The sequence below is a fragment of the Castor canadensis genome, chromosome 2 (genome assembly GCF_047511655.1).
Source record: "Castor canadensis chromosome 2, mCasCan1.hap1v2, whole genome shotgun sequence".
Lineage (NCBI taxonomy): Eukaryota > Metazoa > Chordata > Mammalia > Rodentia > Castoridae > Castor > Castor canadensis.
The window spans coordinates 126,362,112-126,379,515 of NC_133387.1; the positions used below are offsets into that span (position 1 = coordinate 126,362,112).

At 41.5% G+C, this 17,404-nt stretch overlaps 1 protein-coding gene across 7 annotated transcripts in view; it reads left to right on the top strand.

Annotated features, from left to right (window-relative positions):
* The window catches only part of Fmn1 (formin 1), a 375,832-nt gene that overhangs the window by 26,453 nt on the left and 331,975 nt on the right, over positions 1-17,404 (top strand). For 5 of the 7 annotated variants that reach the window (XR_012445380.1, XR_012445381.1, XM_074065588.1 and 2 more), the window contains exon 3: positions 13,456-15,471. Coding sequence is in view for 5 of the 7 variants with exons in the window: in XM_074065588.1 (XP_073921689.1) it covers positions 13,587-15,471 (1,885 nt within the window). In the remaining 2 variants the exon portion in view is untranslated. Of the gene's footprint in view, positions 1-13,455; positions 15,472-15,786; positions 15,996-17,404 lie in introns of those variants that run through there. The other 2 variants (XM_074065592.1, XM_074065596.1) reach the window with 2 other exon arrangements.

Below are 17,404 nucleotides of genomic sequence, written 5' to 3' on the forward strand. Positions count from 1 at the left end.
TTTGGTCTTTTGGGCCAGGCTAACCTCACTCAGAATGATATTCTCCAATTCCATCCATTTACCAGCGAATGATAACATTTCATTCTTCTTCATGGCTGCATAAAATTCCATTGTGTATAGATACCACATTTTCTTAATCCATTCATCAGTGGTGGGGCATCTTGGCTGTTTCCATAACTTGGCTATGGTGAATAGTGCCGCAATAAACATGGATGTGCAGGTGCCTCTGGAGTAACAGTCTTTTGGGTATATCCCCAAGAGCGGTATTGCTGGATCAAATGGTAGATCGATGTCCAGCTTTTTAAGTAGCCTCCAAATTTTTTTCCAGAGTGGTTGTACTAGTCTACATTCCCACCAACAGTGTAAGAGGGTTCCTTTTTCCCCGCATCCTCGCCAACACCTGTTGTTGGTGGTGTTGCTGATGATGGCTATTCTAACAGGGGTGAGGTGGAATCTTAGCGTGGTTTTAATTTGCATTGCCTTTATTGCTAGAGATGGTGAGCATTTTTTCATGTGTTTTCTGGCCATTTGAATTTCTTCTTTTGAGAAAGTTCTGTTTAGTTCACTTGCCCATTTCTTTATTGGTTCATTAGTTTTGGGAGAATTTAGTTTTTTAAGTTCCCTGTATATTCTGATTATCAGTCCTTTGTCTGATGTATAGGTGGCAAATATTTTCTCCCACTCTGTGGGTGTTCTCTTCAGTTTAGAGACCATTTCTTTTGATGAACAGAAGCTTTTTAGTTTTATGAGGTCCCATTTATCTATGCTATCTCTTAGTTGCTGTGCTGCTGGGGTTTCATTGAGAAAGTTCTTACCTATACCTACTAACTCCAGAGTATTTCCTACTCTTTCTTGTATCAACTTAAAAGTTTGGGGTCTGATATTAAGATCCTTGATCCATTTTGAGTTAATCTTGGTGTAGAGTGATATACATGGATCTAGTTTCAGTTTTTTGCAGACTGCTAACCAGTTTTCCCAGCAGTTTTTGTTGAAGAAGCTGCTATTTCTCCATCGTATATTTTTAGCTCCTTTGTCAAAGATAAGTTGCTTATAGTTGTGTGGCTTCATATCTGGGTCCTCTATTCTATTCCACTGGTCTTCATGTCTGTTTTTATGCCAGTACCATGCTGTTTTTATCATTATTGCTTTGTAATATAGTTTGAAGTCAGGTATCGTGATACCTCCTGCATTGTTCTTTTGACTGAGTATTGCCTTGGCTATTCATGGCCTCTTGTGTTTCCATATAAATTTAACGGTAGATTTTTCAGTCTCTTTAATGAATGTCATTGGAAATTTGATGGGAATTGCATTAAACATGTAGATTACTTTTGGGAGTATCGACATTTTTACTATGTTGATTCTACCAATCCATGAGCATGGGAGATCTCTCCACTTTCTATAGTCTTCCTCAGTCTCTTTCTTCAGAAGTGTATAGTTTTCCTTGTAGAGGTCTTTCACATTTTTTGTTAGGTTTACACCTAGGTATTTGATTTTTTTTGAGGCTATTGTAAATGGAATGTTTTCATACATTCTTTTTCAGTTTGCTCATTGTTAGTGTGTAGAAATGCTAATGATTTTTCTATGCTGATTTTATATCCTGCTACCTTGCTATAGCTATTGATGGTGTCTAGAAGCTTCTGAGTAGAGTTTTTTGGGTGTTTAAGGTATAGGATCATGTCGTCTGCAAATAGGGATATTTTGACAGTTTCTTTACCTATTTGTATTCCTTTTATTCCTTCTTCTTGCCTAATTGCTCTGGCTAGGAATTCCAGTACTATGTTGAATAGGAGTGGAGATAGCGGGCATCCTTGTCTGGTTCCTGATTTTGGAGGGAATGGTTTTAGTTTTTCTCCGTTAAGTATAATGCTGGCTGTAGGTTTGTCATATATAGCTTTTATAATGTTGAGGAACTTTCCTTCTATTCCTAGTTTTCTTAGAGCTTTTATCATGAAATGATGTTGGATCTTATCAAAGGCTTTTTCTGCATCTATTGAGATGATCAAGTGGTTTTTGTCTTTGCTTCTGTTAATGTGGTTTATTACGTTTATTGATTTTCGTATGTTGAACCACCCCTGCATCCCTGGGATGAAGCCTACTTGATTGTGGTGAATAATTTTTTTGATGTGTTGCTGAATTCGGTTTGCCATTATTTTGTTGAGGATTTTTGCGTCAATGTTCATTAAGGAGATTGTCCTATAGTTCTCCTTTTTGGAGGTGTCTTTGCCTGGTTTGGGGATAAGTGTAATACTGGTTTCATAAAATGTGTTCGGCAGTTTTCCTTCCCTTTCTATTTCGTGGAACAGTTTAAGGAGGGTTGGTATCAATTCTTCTTTAAAGGTCTGATAGAATTCAGCAGAGAATCCATCAGGTCCTGGACTTTTCTTTTTTGGGGAGACTCTTGATTGCTGCTTCAATTTCATTTTGTGTTATAGATCTATTCAGGTGATTAATTTCCTCTTGGTTCAGTTTTGGATGATCATATGTATCTATAAATCTGTCCATTTCTTTTAGATTTTCAAATTTATTTGAATATAGGTTCTCAAAGTAGTCTCTGATGGTTTCCTGGACTTCAATGGTGTTTGTTGTTATCTCCCCTTTAGCATTCCTGATTCTACTAATTTGGGTTTTTTCTCTCCTCATTTTAGTCAGGTTTGCCAGGGGTGTATGGATCTTGTTTATTTTTTCAAAGAACCAACTTTTTGTTTCATTAATTCTTTGTATGTTTTTTTTGGTTTCTATTTCATTGATTTCAGCTCTTATTTTTATTATTTCTCTCCTATTTGTTTTGGGATTTGCTTGTTCTTGTTTTTCTAGGAGTTTGAGATGTATCATTAGGTCATTGAGTTGGGATCTTTCAGTCTTTTTAATATATGCAGTCATGGCTATAAACTTTTCTCTCAGGACTGCCTTAGCTGTGTCCCATAGGTTCCGGTAGGTTGTGTTTTCAATTTCACTGACTTCCAGGAACTTTTTAATTTCCTTTTTTATTTCATCGATGATCCATTGTTCGTTAAGTAATGAGTTATTTAGTTTCCAGCTGTTTGCATGTTTTTTGTCTTTACTTTTGTTGTTGAGTTCTACTTTTACTGCATTGTGATCTGATAGTATGCACAGTATAATTTCTGTTTTCTTATATTTGCTGAGACTTGCTTTGAGCCCTAGGATATGATCTATTTTGGAGAAGGTTCCATGGGCTGCTGAGAAGAATGTATATTGTGTAGAGATTGGATGAAATGTTCTGTAGACATCTCCTAGGTCCATTTGATCTGTTGCATATTTTAGATCTTGGATTTCTTTATTGATTTTTTGTTTGGATGACCTATCTATTGATGATAATGGAGTGTTAAAGTCTCCCACAACCACTGTATTGGCGTTAATATATGCGTTTATGTCTTTCAGGGTATGTTTGATGAAATTGGGTGCGTTGACATTGGGTGCATACAGGTTGATGATTATTATTTCCTTTTGGTCTATTTCCCCTTTTATTAGTATGGAATGTCCTTCTTTATCTCGTTTGATCAAAGTAGGTTTGAAGTCTACTTTGTCAGAGATAAGTATTGCTACTCCTGCCTGTTTTCGGGGGCCATTGGCTTGGTAAATCTTCTTCCAGCCTTTCATCCTAAGCCTATGCTTATTTCTTTCAGTGAGATGGGTGTCCTGTTAGCAATAAATTGTTGGATCTTCCCTTTAATCCATTTCGTCAAGTGGTGCCTTTTGATGGGTGAATTAAGTCCGTTAACATTAAGTGTTTGTACTGATAGGTATGTGGTGATTCCTGTCATTTAGTTGTCTTACTTGTTTGAAGGTTTGATTGTGTGTACCTAAGTTGAAGTTACTCTCTACTGTCTTGCTTTTTCTTTTCCTGTGGTTTGGTGCTGCCTGTCTTTTCATGGTTAAGTTGGGTTTCACTTTCTGTGTGCAGAATCCCTTGAAGAATCTTTTGTAGTGGTGGCTTTGTGGTCACCTATTGTTTTAGTTTCTGCTTATCATGGAAGACTTTTATTGCTCCATCTATTTTGAATGATAGTTTTGCTGGGTAGAGTATCCTGGGGTTGAAATTATTTTCATTCAGTGCCCGGAAGATCTCATCCCATGCTCTTCTTGCTTTTAATGTTTCTGTTGAGAAGTCTGCTGTGATTTTGAAGGATTTACCCTTGTATATTTTATAACTTCTATATGCAAAGATTTTAAAAATAGGCAGGATTCAAGTTCAAGTTCTGAGATTTCACAGCTTTATAAGTTTGGGCAAGTTGCTTAGCTCTCCAAGCTTACCTGGTTCTCAAGGGTGAAACTGGAGAATCACTAGTATCCATCTTACAGGACTAAATGAATGAGGCACGGTCTGTGCTTGGCTAGGACCTAGCATTGGATGAGAACTCACAAAATGTTGGTCAATGCTATCTACCTTGTCCTCCCTTTCTTCCTCTTTCTTCTCCTCAACCATATCTTACTAACCCATTCCTATCTTTGGTTTTTAGTGCCTGCCCCAAATGTTATCTCCCTGTCCCTTGATGTATCCACCAAGAGGAATGAGCTTGGTGGACAGCAGTGGTGACCACAACTGCTCTTGCTGCACTGACATGCATTACCTGGCTAGTAGCCAGTGCCTACCCCACCAGGACCCTATCTCCTTCCATCCTGATACCTCATTGGGAGCCCTGTCCTCTTCCACCCAGTCCTCCCACTGGAAGCCTTGTCCCCTTCCACCCCAGTCCCCTCAGTAGCCACCCTGTCACCTTCTTCCCTGAACCCTCACTGGGACCGCTGTCCCCTTCTACACCTGTCCCCTCACTTGGGCCACATTGTCACCTTCCATCCCGGTCCCCTCACTGGGACCCTTGACCCCTTCTATACCTGTCCCTCACTTGGGCCACACTGTCCCCCTCCAACCCGGTCCCCTCTCTGGGACCCCTGTCCCCTTCTACACCTGCCTCCTCACCTGGGCTACACTGTCCCCCTCCATCCCGGTCCCCTCACTGGGACCCCTGTCCCCTTCTACACCTGTCCCTCACCTGGGTCACCCTGTCTCCTTCCATCCTGGTCCCCTCACTGGGACCCCTGTCCCCTTTGGCCTGGGAGGCCCTTCTGCTCAAGTGGCCTGTATATACAGTTAGGCTATTTTGCAGAATAACATCTCTGGTGGTAGATATTGTAAAACAACACTCGATAAAGATGAATAAGAATCTTCTTTGATCCCCATGGTAAAAATGAGAGTTTGTGAAACTCTAGTACTAGAAACTCTAGTGTGAAAACCTAGTTCTTCTTAATCATAGCAAGCTAAAACAAAGCAGACATGCTTATAAGACTGTTGCCTGTAAATTCTAGTTTCTTATAGGATACTGAATACTCAAACATATAAATTCTGAAAATACTTAAGATTTAATAAGCTCATATGTAAATAGGAAACCTTAGCCAAGTGAGACTTTGAGCCCACTCATTCTACTCTGTGTGGTACTACGTTGCATTTAAAATCCTATTAAGAATAAATGTTGAAGTTGATAAGAATATTTTGTCTTTAGTCTTCTTTCTGTAATAACTGGCAGCAGAGGGGTAGTAAAACAAGAGCCACATGGGGGGTCCAGAGCCCAAGACTTGAGTGACACTCTGTTGTCATGAGCCCTGTGACCAGGGGCAAATCACTTTAAATATCCTGGTCTCCGTTAGCCTCCTGTGTGTACAATGCCAAGGACAACATCAGTTATGTTTGCTTCACAGGGTCGTCATGGGGCTCAAATGGAAGTTGAAGCCAAACAACTTCCCTTATGAAAGTTTTATACAGATATCTGTAAATGCAGTGACCAATGTAAAAGTCTGCAGCATTTATAAAATCTGAACACACTGACTGTGAAACAGAGTTTGCCCCCTAAGATAACTGACATGGCTCAGGGGAGTTGGGTGAGAGGCTGAACAGCTTCATTTCTGAGTCACCATGTTTCTCTTGCCCAAGAAAACTGTGCTGTGACAGACCCTCAGAACCTGCCTGGGGCCTTGCTACTCGATAAATGGGGCAGCAAATATTTGTGGAGCAGAAAAGCCTATTTAAGCCTCATCTTCTAACTATATACAGATGAGGATATAAATCAGACAGCAACTCAAGCCCATGTCCCCTCCTCCTCCTGGGTCCTACTCCTACCTTTATCTGTTGTCTCATGTCTTTCTGTATCTTTCACGTGTATTATTAATAGCCTCCTTTTTACTGTTTCCTGTTTTTTTTTTTTCAATTCTCAGGACCTCACACTTGCTAGGCACACCCCAGTCCTTTTTGCTTTAGTTATTTTTCATATATAGTCTAGTGCTTTTTTGCCCAGAGCCAGCCTCAGATCACAATCCTTCTACCTCTGCCTCCTATGTAGCTGGGATTGCAGACATGAGGTGCTGTACCCAGCTATACTTTCTTCTTTTCAACCTAAAACACTCTTAGGTTTCCCACATCTTGAAAAGTTTACAGCAAAGGCAAAGTCTTAACACCTGTACAGTTATGACTCGTATTTCCTTCTCTTACCCATCAGCCCTTGCTCTTGCTCTTCGCAATATTGTCAGGTGCCCTGTTGTTCTGTAATCTTACCTTCTACTTTGTTTCTTTCTCAACCTGTCTACAGAATTTGAGGTCCCTACTTCTCATTCTTGACTCCCTGCCCACTCTCTTTCTACTAAATTTGTTCTGACATCACTGCCAAGTTGGTCTTCTTAAGTTTAGTGCTGAACAACATACTACTTCCCTGATCAAACCTCATCTGTGGCTTCACGAGTGATTTGTCAATAAAGTTACCAGCCTGGATTCAGATCTTTCTACAACATTGGAGCACTCTTTCCATAATTTGAATATGTTCCCTAAAGTTCATGCCTGAGAAACTTAATTCCCAGTGCAACTGTGTTGGGAGGCAGGGCCCAGTGGGAGGTGTTAGGTTATGGGGCTCCAGCCTCATGAACAGGTTAATGTGGTTATTGCAGGAGGGAACTCATAATACAGGTGTGTGTGTTATAAAAGCAAGTGTGATCTGTTCTTGCTTGTGTGCTCACTTGTTCTTACTCCTTCTGTCATGAGATGACATGGTAAGAAGGCCTTCACCAGATGGGAGGGTATTTGGAAAAGAGGGGATTTTTCTGATAGAAGAAGGGAACTCTCCATTGGACTTTCCAAGCCCATCATGGCCCCCCTCCTAGGAACTTGGAATAGCAATGAAATGAATTTTGAAGTAATCCATGAAGGAGGCAAGTAAAGTAGGAGGCCAGCAGAGATTTACTTAGAAAAGGAAGACAAAGCAAGGAAAGAAGGAGACGAGGTTAGAAGTACCTCTGACAGTGTCAGAAAGTGGGAGCAGAGGGATCTTCATCCCAGAGTATTTATGTCCACTAACTGTACTGGCATTTCTAGTTTAGAGCTGGTTGCCTGGATGTGTGGTCACCTGGCAACTTCCCAGTTATCCTGTTCTTATGCTATCACTCAAGCCTGGAGACAAGCTTGGTTGGCCACAATCAAAGGATCTTGTTACATGACCATCTGCTTTTTATGGTCTTTTTGGGTATTCTTTCTGGTTACAGATTTACAAAAAACAGGCATTGTATATTCCCCGACCTAATTGCTCATCTACATGCATCCTATCTCACTCAACATGTACCTTTAGTAAGGAGTACTTCAAATATTTTCTTCTACCTGAAGGATTGTTCTGATCCTACACACATGATGATCCTCCTCCTCCTCCTCCTCTTCCTTCTTTTCTTCTGACTTGTTCTTTGGTATTTTACAGGATGTGTCTCCTTCTGCTTTCTATTTTGGTTTGTTGTTACTCCTACTCCTACAGTGTGTAAATTCTTTAAAGAAAAAAATTCTTCAAGGGGGAAAAGCAACAGAAAGCTATTGCATGTCTTTCTTTGTTTGTTTTTTGTTTTTTTGGTTTTTTTTTTTCATCTTGCATTTGAAACACAGTAGCACTGCACTGCATCCCAGAGGTAGATGGAAAGAGGCAGGCAGGCACTAACTTGTCCAAAATCACAAGAGGCAGAATTCAGAGCCTTTTAGGACTGAATCAGCTTGGGGGGAAGGAGCAGTAACTTGTGCCTTCAGAAAGTAGGTGCAGCTGGAGGAGGGTTTCCCAAGAGGAGCTGTGGCCTTCATTAGAGAACACACAAGGAACAAGACAGAGCCCTGGAGGGAGAAAGCCCAGGAGTAAGGATCCTGGCTCCTCCTCTGTTCCTCCCTGCAGTCTGCAACTATTGCTTTCTAATGGCTAAACCCAGTAGCGGTCAGAGGCAAGGGGACTTGTTAAAAACCAGTCTCCTGGTATGAAGAATAATGTGAAGGGTGGAACATGTGTCTGAATGGACAAATAGGAAGTGTTCAGTTCAATAATGGAAGTTACAGATAATCTATCTTAGCTGTATTGGGCTCAGATGGAGTCACAGGGCATGGCTGTACCAATGAGCAGAGAAAGCTTTGTATTGGCCTTTCAAGGCCAAAATCAATTAGGAAATCTACATTCAACAGGCAGAATTACTGCAGCTAATTCTTGGAGCTAATTTTAGGCATTTGTGAAATCTGTCATGAGCATTGGATAGCATCTACTAAACAGTAATCGTTTCTCATTACGATGAGGCACAGCAGATATTTCCATTTAGGGCGGAGTGAAGTCATCTACTTGCTTATTGGAAAAAGAGTTAGGGAATAAATCACTGCGTGAAGATCATGTTAGCCTAGGTCTGTGAGAGAACTGGAAGCCATGAAGACTCCCCGGGAAGCAAAGTACTTTCACACTGAGCACTACCAGAGAAGGTCACTCCCTAGACAGAATTCAGATGTATAACTTTATGTGCGGCTCCTGCAGGGCTGCTGTATTTGAGTCAGAGCAGAACCAGGAAGTACTGCTTCAAACAGTCCTGTGTGCTCAGAGGGCATGGCGGTGCAGCTGTATTGAACCCCACTGCACCTTGCTTGCTTTCTCATTTTGCTTTTTGTTTTCCCCTAAGACTTACAGTTCTTTTCCTCTGGTTTCTCAGATGGAAAATATGTGTGATGGATGAGTCAGCACTGCTCTCTCTAATTTGCTAATGGACTGTCATAGTGAAGAGTTTGTCCTGCCAAAAAGCCTTCTTTTAAGGGACACATTAGAAGTTTTGAGGTTGAAGTGCATTTGCTAAGGACAGATGTTTTTTTTCCTCAAGGAGGAGGGTATTTATAGTTTCTTGGTCATATACTAGATGTCATCAAATACTATTTTAAGTTAATTAATCGGAAACTTAGAGATTAAATTTTTCATTCCACAAAGGGGAGGAAATCTGAAGGGAGAATGTGCATATGGTACATTTATCCAGATTCAGATCCTGGCATAGATGTCCAGGAACAAGGGCCAAGGGCTGAATCTTGACAGTTTTTTTCTTTGGTAGAGACAGGAACTTAGAAAGGACTGTGAATAGGTTTTCTCTGCTCCAGAGTCAGGTTCATAAACATTCACTGATGATGGTAGAGGGTGTGTACAACTATTTTGATAAAAATAATTTCAAATTATGGAAAAGAATGAGGATTAAGAGACTATGAAAAATGTTTATTTGTTTTTCTTTGTAGTAATCTACCTTAAATTCCTTGGGCTTTGGATTCCAAAATTGTAGCAAAGCCAATTCTAAAATTCATGCTAGAACCATAAAACATTGCTTTTTTGTAAGTTTTCTCTAAGATTCCCTGTAGTAACCAAACTCAGGTAAAGTGGATTATGTTGTATTACCTGTGCTCTTAAGCATTTGGGGGAGAAACTTGTCATTTTCAGGTGACTCCAACTTATAATTAAAGTAATTCATTCAATTTCATGATCTCTGCCTTACAATGCAGATAATATCTTTCACTTGAAATTTTGTAAAATAATAAGAGTGGGAGATACTAAGAGTGTCTGACTTGCTTTCTTTTTCTTCTTTCCTTTTACTTTTTTCATTTATTCATATGTGCATACAATGTTTGGGTCATTTCTCCCCCTTCCTCCCGTCCCTTCCCTTACCTACCCCACACCCTCCCTCTCCTCCCCCCACCCCCTCGCTACCAGGCTCCTTTTTTTTTTTTTTGGTTGAACTGGGGTTTGAATTCAGGTCTTCACACTTGCAAAGCAGGTACTCTACCACTTGAGCTATACTTCTAGTCCATTTTTTTCTTTGGTTATTTTGGAGATGGGGTCCCATGAGCGTTTTGCCTGGTTTTAGAGACACAATAAAGAGCATAATAAGAAGTTGAACTATTAAATTGAGTGTCCTCCTTGACTGTAGACATGGGGACCATCAGTGTGGTAACAGCATGCTATTGAAGTTTCTGGGTGGATGAGGCGATAGTAAAAAGTGTTTATCCCCCCCACAATAGTATCTTCATGCCTTGCATTATGGTTCATGGCTGTAAAATCCAATGCATAAAATCCCAGTTTCCAGCTGGGATTAACATACAGAATAGTAACCATGACATTTTTCTCCATTTATATGACTGAGACTCTCAAGGATCAGGAGGGGAAAAAAAAGTGCTTTATTGTACAAAAGGCCACCACATGTCTGTTATCCTCATAAAGGGTATGGCTTTTATCTGAGATTCCCTCCCCGCCCCCTGTCTAATTTCTGAATCAGAATCTTCATTGGGTTCTACTTGATGTGTGCAGGCAGTTTTTACTTCAAGACTGAATGAATTTGTGGTGTGAGGTATTTTAAAGAAATTGCAAAACATCAAGTTGGCAAAATACAGGAACTCTTCTATTCAAGTTGCGTGGAAGTCAGTCCATCAGTAGAAGGCAGTAGTTGAGGAACTGATTCACCCATGAAGCAATGGAGGGAAGTAGACCTAGCTTTGAAACCTGCCTCTCCTGAGCTGTAACACTTGTCCTCTTGGACAAGTTCCTGGACCTCTCTGAATTCCAGTCACCTCATCGATAATACAGTGACATGCTGATTAAACAATAGGACAAAATTAAAAAGTCTATGTGTATAAGAATTCCCTTTCTGAGGCAATAAGCTTGGAAGAGAGAGTCATATTCCTATTTGAAATTGTGGCATAAATTGAGTGTGACTACTTTGAAAAGATTCTGAAGAATTTTCATGCTGCTTTCCCCCCCCACATGACACATGTCTCTGAATCCTGGAAGTTGAGGTGGTAAGAGGAGCTGGAGGAGAATGATGCAGGAGGACAAAAGAGGGCCCCCTGTCTGTCTTTCCTTAATGCAGAATGGCACTTCTGCTGCTTCCTTTTAGCTCCTCTGAGGATTTATAAATTGATTTTTTTTTTTTGTGGTGCTGTGGATTGAACCTGAGGTCTTACACTTGCAAGGCAGGAGCTCTACCACTTGAGCCACACTCCCTGTCTGGCTTTGTTTTTAGTTATTTTGTAGACAGGGTCTTGTCCTTTTGCCTGGGTCAATCTCAGACCATGATCCTCTTAGCTTTGCCTCCCACATAGCTGGAATTACAGGCATGAACTACCACACCTATCTTGTTCTTTTTGAGATAGGGTTCACTAGCTTTTTGCTCAGTCTGACCTCAAACTGTGATCCTCCTATCTCTGCCTTCTAGGTAGCTGGGATTGCAGGTATGCACCACAGTGCCTGGTCCTGTAAATTGAATTCTTGATGCTTAGTGCAGAGTGTAATGCACAGTAGGTGTTAACAGCTCTTCCATTGCTTTCTATAGGTAATTGGTGTAAATCATGTAATAAAAGATCACCTCTGAAGTGAATTCTCGGATATACCCAGAGTTTGTGCCAGTAATTACTAGGTATCTAGATACATGTACATCTTTAGGTTATACAAAAATGAGCAGTTTAGTAAGGTTTTTAAAAATATGACTAGTTGAAGGAGAATAGTCCCACATGTAGTCATGAAAAAGATAAAGTCCATGTTGGCTTCCTATCTCTTCTCTTCATGCTCTTCTAAGTCTGTGATTAAGTGAGTTAACAACATATATGTGAATATTTCTTAGTATATAAGAATTCCCTCTTCTAGAACAAGTAATCATATTCCTATGTGAAATTATACAATTTCCAAGTCCAACATCTGGGTTGACTAGACGTTCACATTTTTTTGCCTTTGTTTTATCACTCAGGTTCATCTGTCTTCCTCAAGGAGTTTCTATTACAAAACTTTCTCCTTCTTTCCCCTCAAAATGTACTCTTACATAACTTTTTTTTCCTCTTTAGAACAAGTTAGAAAAAAACCTGAGGAAAATAACTCACTAAATACATCAGTGGCTAATATGTGGTTAAGCTGCTTTAAGTGAGGAAGAATTGAATACTGGACAATATCTTAATTTAAGAAATGAAGTAAGGGGAGCACAGTGGCTCAAGCCTGTAATCTTAGCTACTTGGGAGGCTGGTTTGAGGCCAGCCCAGGCCAAAAACAAGTTTGGGAGAACCCATCTGAACCAATGTCTGGACATGGTGGATAATGCTTGTTTCCCATCTGTGGTGGGAAACTTAAAATAGGAGTATCACAGTCTAGGCTGGCCACAGACAAAATGCAAGATACTGTCTCAAAAATAACCAGAGGAAATCAAGGGCTGGAGCAGTGGCTCAAGTGGTAGAGCACCTGCCTAGCAAGGGTGAGGCCCTGAGTTCAAACCACAAAATGAAAGAAGTATTGTGATGTTGAGTTCTAAGTGCAATGTTTGTATGTGGGGATGTTGGTCAAGGACACAGTTCAGAGATCCCTCAAGACACACAAGGAAGCTGCCACCCTCCCTACTTATGTGACATCCCAACCACTTACATGGTGGAGTGTTAAAAATCCATACAGAGCCAGACATATTTTTCTCTGCCATTCCATTTGGCCTCAAATAGCAAACAACTAGGAAAAAAAAAGTACATTATGAACCAAAACCAAACCAAACAAACACACAATGAAAACCAACAAGACTTAAGCCTCCCGAATTACTTATTTAAATTTTAAAACTTTAGAATTTAACACCTCATCGTTAACATCAAATATTGGATCTACAACCTTTCCCTCACACTGTGCTTTGAGTTAAAATTAATCTCAAATCTTAGAATATGCTTTTTGGAAGGTGAAAAGGTTTGACTCATGTTTGCAAATAATATTCCAAACACAGCTTAAAATACTAAAATAGCTGTGTTTTCTAAGTGTTTCAAAGCCCTCTCCCCAGGATTTCTGGGAGCTTTGATATCTCTGTTTTACAGAAGAGTAGAAACTGAAGCATAGAGAAGTTGAGAAAGCTCATCTAGGCTGTGCAGTGGATCCCCCTGTGGGCAAAGGGGACTTTTGTCCTGGGCTGAGATGAGTGTGCACTCTTACCTCTCTGATGAAAAAAGCCAGACTGGACAAAGAGGGGAGGGGAGTGGGAAAGAGGCTGCAGTCAAGGCTGCATGCCCGGAGCTGGTTGAGATCAGCCTGAAAGGAAGGACAAATTGTGGTTATGGTTTGATTTATGCTGGCATGTGACTTATGCACTGTTAGACAAGCTGCTTTCTTCCCTTGTTCCTCTTAACAGGCAGCCTCATTGCTGGAGAGGACTGTCAGCTGCCTTCCCTGTGTAGCCACCATCACATGCCTCCCTCTCTGGAGCCTGAGCAGCCTGACCACAGAAGGCATCTCTGAGGCATGAATAATTAGGTAGGCGTAATGGAAGGCACTCACTGCACCCTCCAGTTGCATAAGCCCGTTACAGAACTCTGCTACATCAGCTTCTATCTTCCAAGGGGGGATGTCGGAGGATTTTCATACAAGGGCACTGTAACTTTAGACAGATCCAATAAAGGTTTTCAGAACTGCTACCAAGTTCGGGAGGGGTCAGACATCGTCAGCTTCAGCCAACAGCCCAATGAACAGATAGGTGACATATTTTTCAAGCAGACTCCCACAAAAGACATTCTCACTGAGCTGTACAAACTCACAGCAGAGAGGGAGAGACTATTGGCCAATCTGCTGAACTCAGACCATATCCTGGGCATTTCCACGGGGACCCAGGAGGGGAAGCTACCTGAGCTGCCCGTGAGCGTGGCCCGGGAGGAGGACGACTGTTTCCAGAGTGCTGGCGACCAGAGTGGGGAGCTGCCCGTGGGCTGTCTCAGTAAGAGGAGCACCCACGGGAACAGAAAGCCCCAGAGGTCTGACGGAAGGAGAGAGAGCTCGGAGGCTCTTCTGCAGAAAAGGACCAGAAGGAAAGGGCGTGGCAGCCAGGAATCAGCTCCTCAGATGGGGAAGGACCAGATCTGTTCCAGCAATCCTCTTCCTCTTTCTCCAGCGAGAACAAATCTTCGGCTCCTAGAGGAAAGAGGAAACCTGGTCCCAAACCGGGCACTTGCATTTTCCCTGCAGAGGAAAGAGGGCTGCCCTGCAGATGTTGCCAGGACGTCACATGCAGACCTTGATTTGGGGAGCTTCAGGAAGGCCTCAGAAGACACTAAACTTGGAAGAGAAGCACTGCCTCCAGACAGCAGCTCCACAAAGACCGGAGATGATGGTGTTCAAGGACAGCCAAGGAGCCTTGGTGAGCTGGAGCCTCAGCAAGCAAGTTTGCCTGAAAATCAAGAGGATGGTGATAAGCATCCAGAGGCAGAATGGGGCAAGGTCGGGAAAGTGAGGTCAGTGGAGAGGACTTGCAAGAAGAAAACGGTTTCCAAAGTGGTGGCCAAGGTCCAGGAGATGCCTGCTCAAGTGCAAAGAATAGTTAGAACACATTCTGAAGGTGAAGGAATGATTGCCATTTGCCCAGAGGCCCCAGGTGAGTTTGTACCCAAAGTGGACTTGCTCATCCTCCCTGGAGCTGAGGTTGGGGCTCATGGTTCCAGGTGCCAGGGTAAGGGGCAGCAAGGGGACAGACCATTGCAGTCATTGCCTAGAGAGAGTGTTTCCATTTCTAGTTCACCAGCCAGCACCGAGGGGACTGTGAACAAAGTCCTTCTGAAGGTGATAGAGAGCGAGAAGTTAGATGAAGCCACCGTGGGGAAAAGGCTGGGGTTCCCTTTCAACGCAAGGGCCACTCACACCCTCCCAGAAACCAGAAGTCAAAAGAGGTCTGAGCTGCCCCACGGTGGCCACAAATCCTTGTCTCTGGATCTACTCTACATTGTAGGTCCTGACTCCTCAGAACCCAGAGGTGATGAGAGGAAGCCGTCCCCCCCTGCACCAGCGGCTCCTGGAATGGTATTTAATAATTCATCCTCTCAGTCCAGCGCACACAAATGGCTGTCACCTGTTCCCTCACCTCTATCTCCAAGGCACCTCAGCCCTCAGCGGCATCACAGGATCCTCCGACTCCCTCCACTGCCTGATGAGAGGGACGCTGCTCTTAATTACTGTCCCACTAGAAATAGCAGTGTCTTCTCTGGGTTCCCCTCCACTGACACCTTGGAGCCACCATCTTCTGCAAAGGTCACGGAGACCAAAGGAGCCAACCCGACCTCTCTCAGAGCAGGCCAACCTTGGTTGGTGCCTGGGGAACCTTCAGAAAAGACCTTGGGAACAGGGAAAACCACAGCTCAATCTGAGCACCAGTCACCTCCAGGTTAGTCCCTTTTTAAAGCATTTAGATCTGTGCTCAGGCAATTCAAGAACTATGAGTCTGCTTGTGCTATTGAGAAACTGGCTAATTACCAGTGCACTAAAATTACTAGGCCTCTTCTTAGCTCCCCTGGCAGCAGAGAAATTAGGAGTTGTACAGGGGGTGTGGAGATGATAACAGTGGTGTTCATTCAGGAACAAAGTGGTATAGTTATTTCCAGAGATAATACTTTAAAAATGTTTTGCAATTATTTACTTATGTATGTATATATGTTTTTATGGCACACTTTGAAGGTGCCTCACTGATTGCTTAACACAGGGACTCAAGTTAAAAGAGACAGGCAGAGAGGAACCGCAACTTGCTTTGCCTTTGATGCTAACACTGGATAATTGGCCCATTGACCTAAATTCTGCTGGTAAGTTCTCCCAAGCAATCTTGAAACACAAGCACAAAAGCAACTATGTTTTTTGCTTGTGTGTCTATAGTTAGAGGCTTTGTGTTAGTTTTTGCAATTGCCTTTGTGTCATTATTTTATGACAAAAATATACTCTTTTTTTTTGCCAAGAGGGAAGAATTCAGACTAATTTGAAGAAACTTGGTTTAGATTTTCTTTCTTTCTTTCTTTTTTAACACTGTGTTCTGCCTAATTCTCTAAACAAGCACAAATTGTTTGTTCTAAAGTTGTCTTATTTATGGGTTACTGCTGTGACTAGGGTGACAACATTTCTTATGTAAAATGTATAAAAGAGCCCCTCTGACGTCTATGTTTAATGTGATTTGCATGGAAAGAATTTTGGAAGTTCAATAAGGAGTGCCACTTCTTATTCGTTACATGTTCTGCACAATGAGGCCAGATGCTCAGGATTTTTTATACCGTTGTGCAGCAAGGTATAGGCAATATGTTCTTTTTCATCAGTCCTTTAATAGCATATGGTCAATGTCTTTGTCTAAAGAATAACTTGTAATCTAATATATGGTCTCTTAAAGGTAAGAGAAAATTATTTAAAGAAAATTCATGTGTAATTTCTGAGATAAAAACTTCAATGTAGGAAAGAGGAGTTTCAAAAGCTTTCTGTTCATTTTATAAGTTTCTCGAAATCATGCATCCAAGGGAGTGGTTCTTTTAAAATGTGATCAATACTTTTATTTTGTTTTTGCAATGTATCAATCTTAGTTTGGTAAGACTAGCTACTTTCTGCCTCAATGGGAAAGTCATAGAACTGTAGAATGTGTATATCATGGAACTCTAGTGATGAAAATACCTTCACCCTATGGGTGCTGGAGACTTGGAAATAATTGGCAAGAGAGTTCTGCAGAGTTAGGCAAGAGACTTCTGGAGGCATGGTGTAGGATTGCTGTATTAACTCCAAATGTTGTAGAAATCATACCGAATTCTAGGCTTGCAAGTGTCCCTCATTCCAGAAACTGCATTAAGTATATTGATGTTTATTAAATCTTTCTGTCCCTTGATTTAGGATGAATTTATTCATTTATTGCTTTTATTATTTAGAAATAATAATAGTGCTACCTTACCTGTATTAAGCTCAAGAGGGCATTCTGTTTCTGTTGGTGACTGAGACATAAGTTGAGTAGATGGTCACTTTCCTATGACAACTCCCTTTACTTTGGCCCAGACTTCTGTTGGGATCTTCAGTAGTACTTTCAGGAACTAGCCATAAAAATTATAGGGATTCCTTGCCAGAAAGGCTTCCCCTGTTTCTAACCTTATAAAAGAAGGGTTGGAAAGGAGACAGCAGAAGTGGGAGGGATTTTTTTTTTGGATAGATAGCATCTCATGCACAGACCTTCCCTCAAGACACCCAGGCACTATCTATATTAGCTATCTTTTGAGCAGTATGGAGGAGGGAGCTCTCCAGGTAATGTCTTTGGTCTGTAAGTAGTCTGCCTTCTTGTCCCATTTCCTTTCTTTATTCTT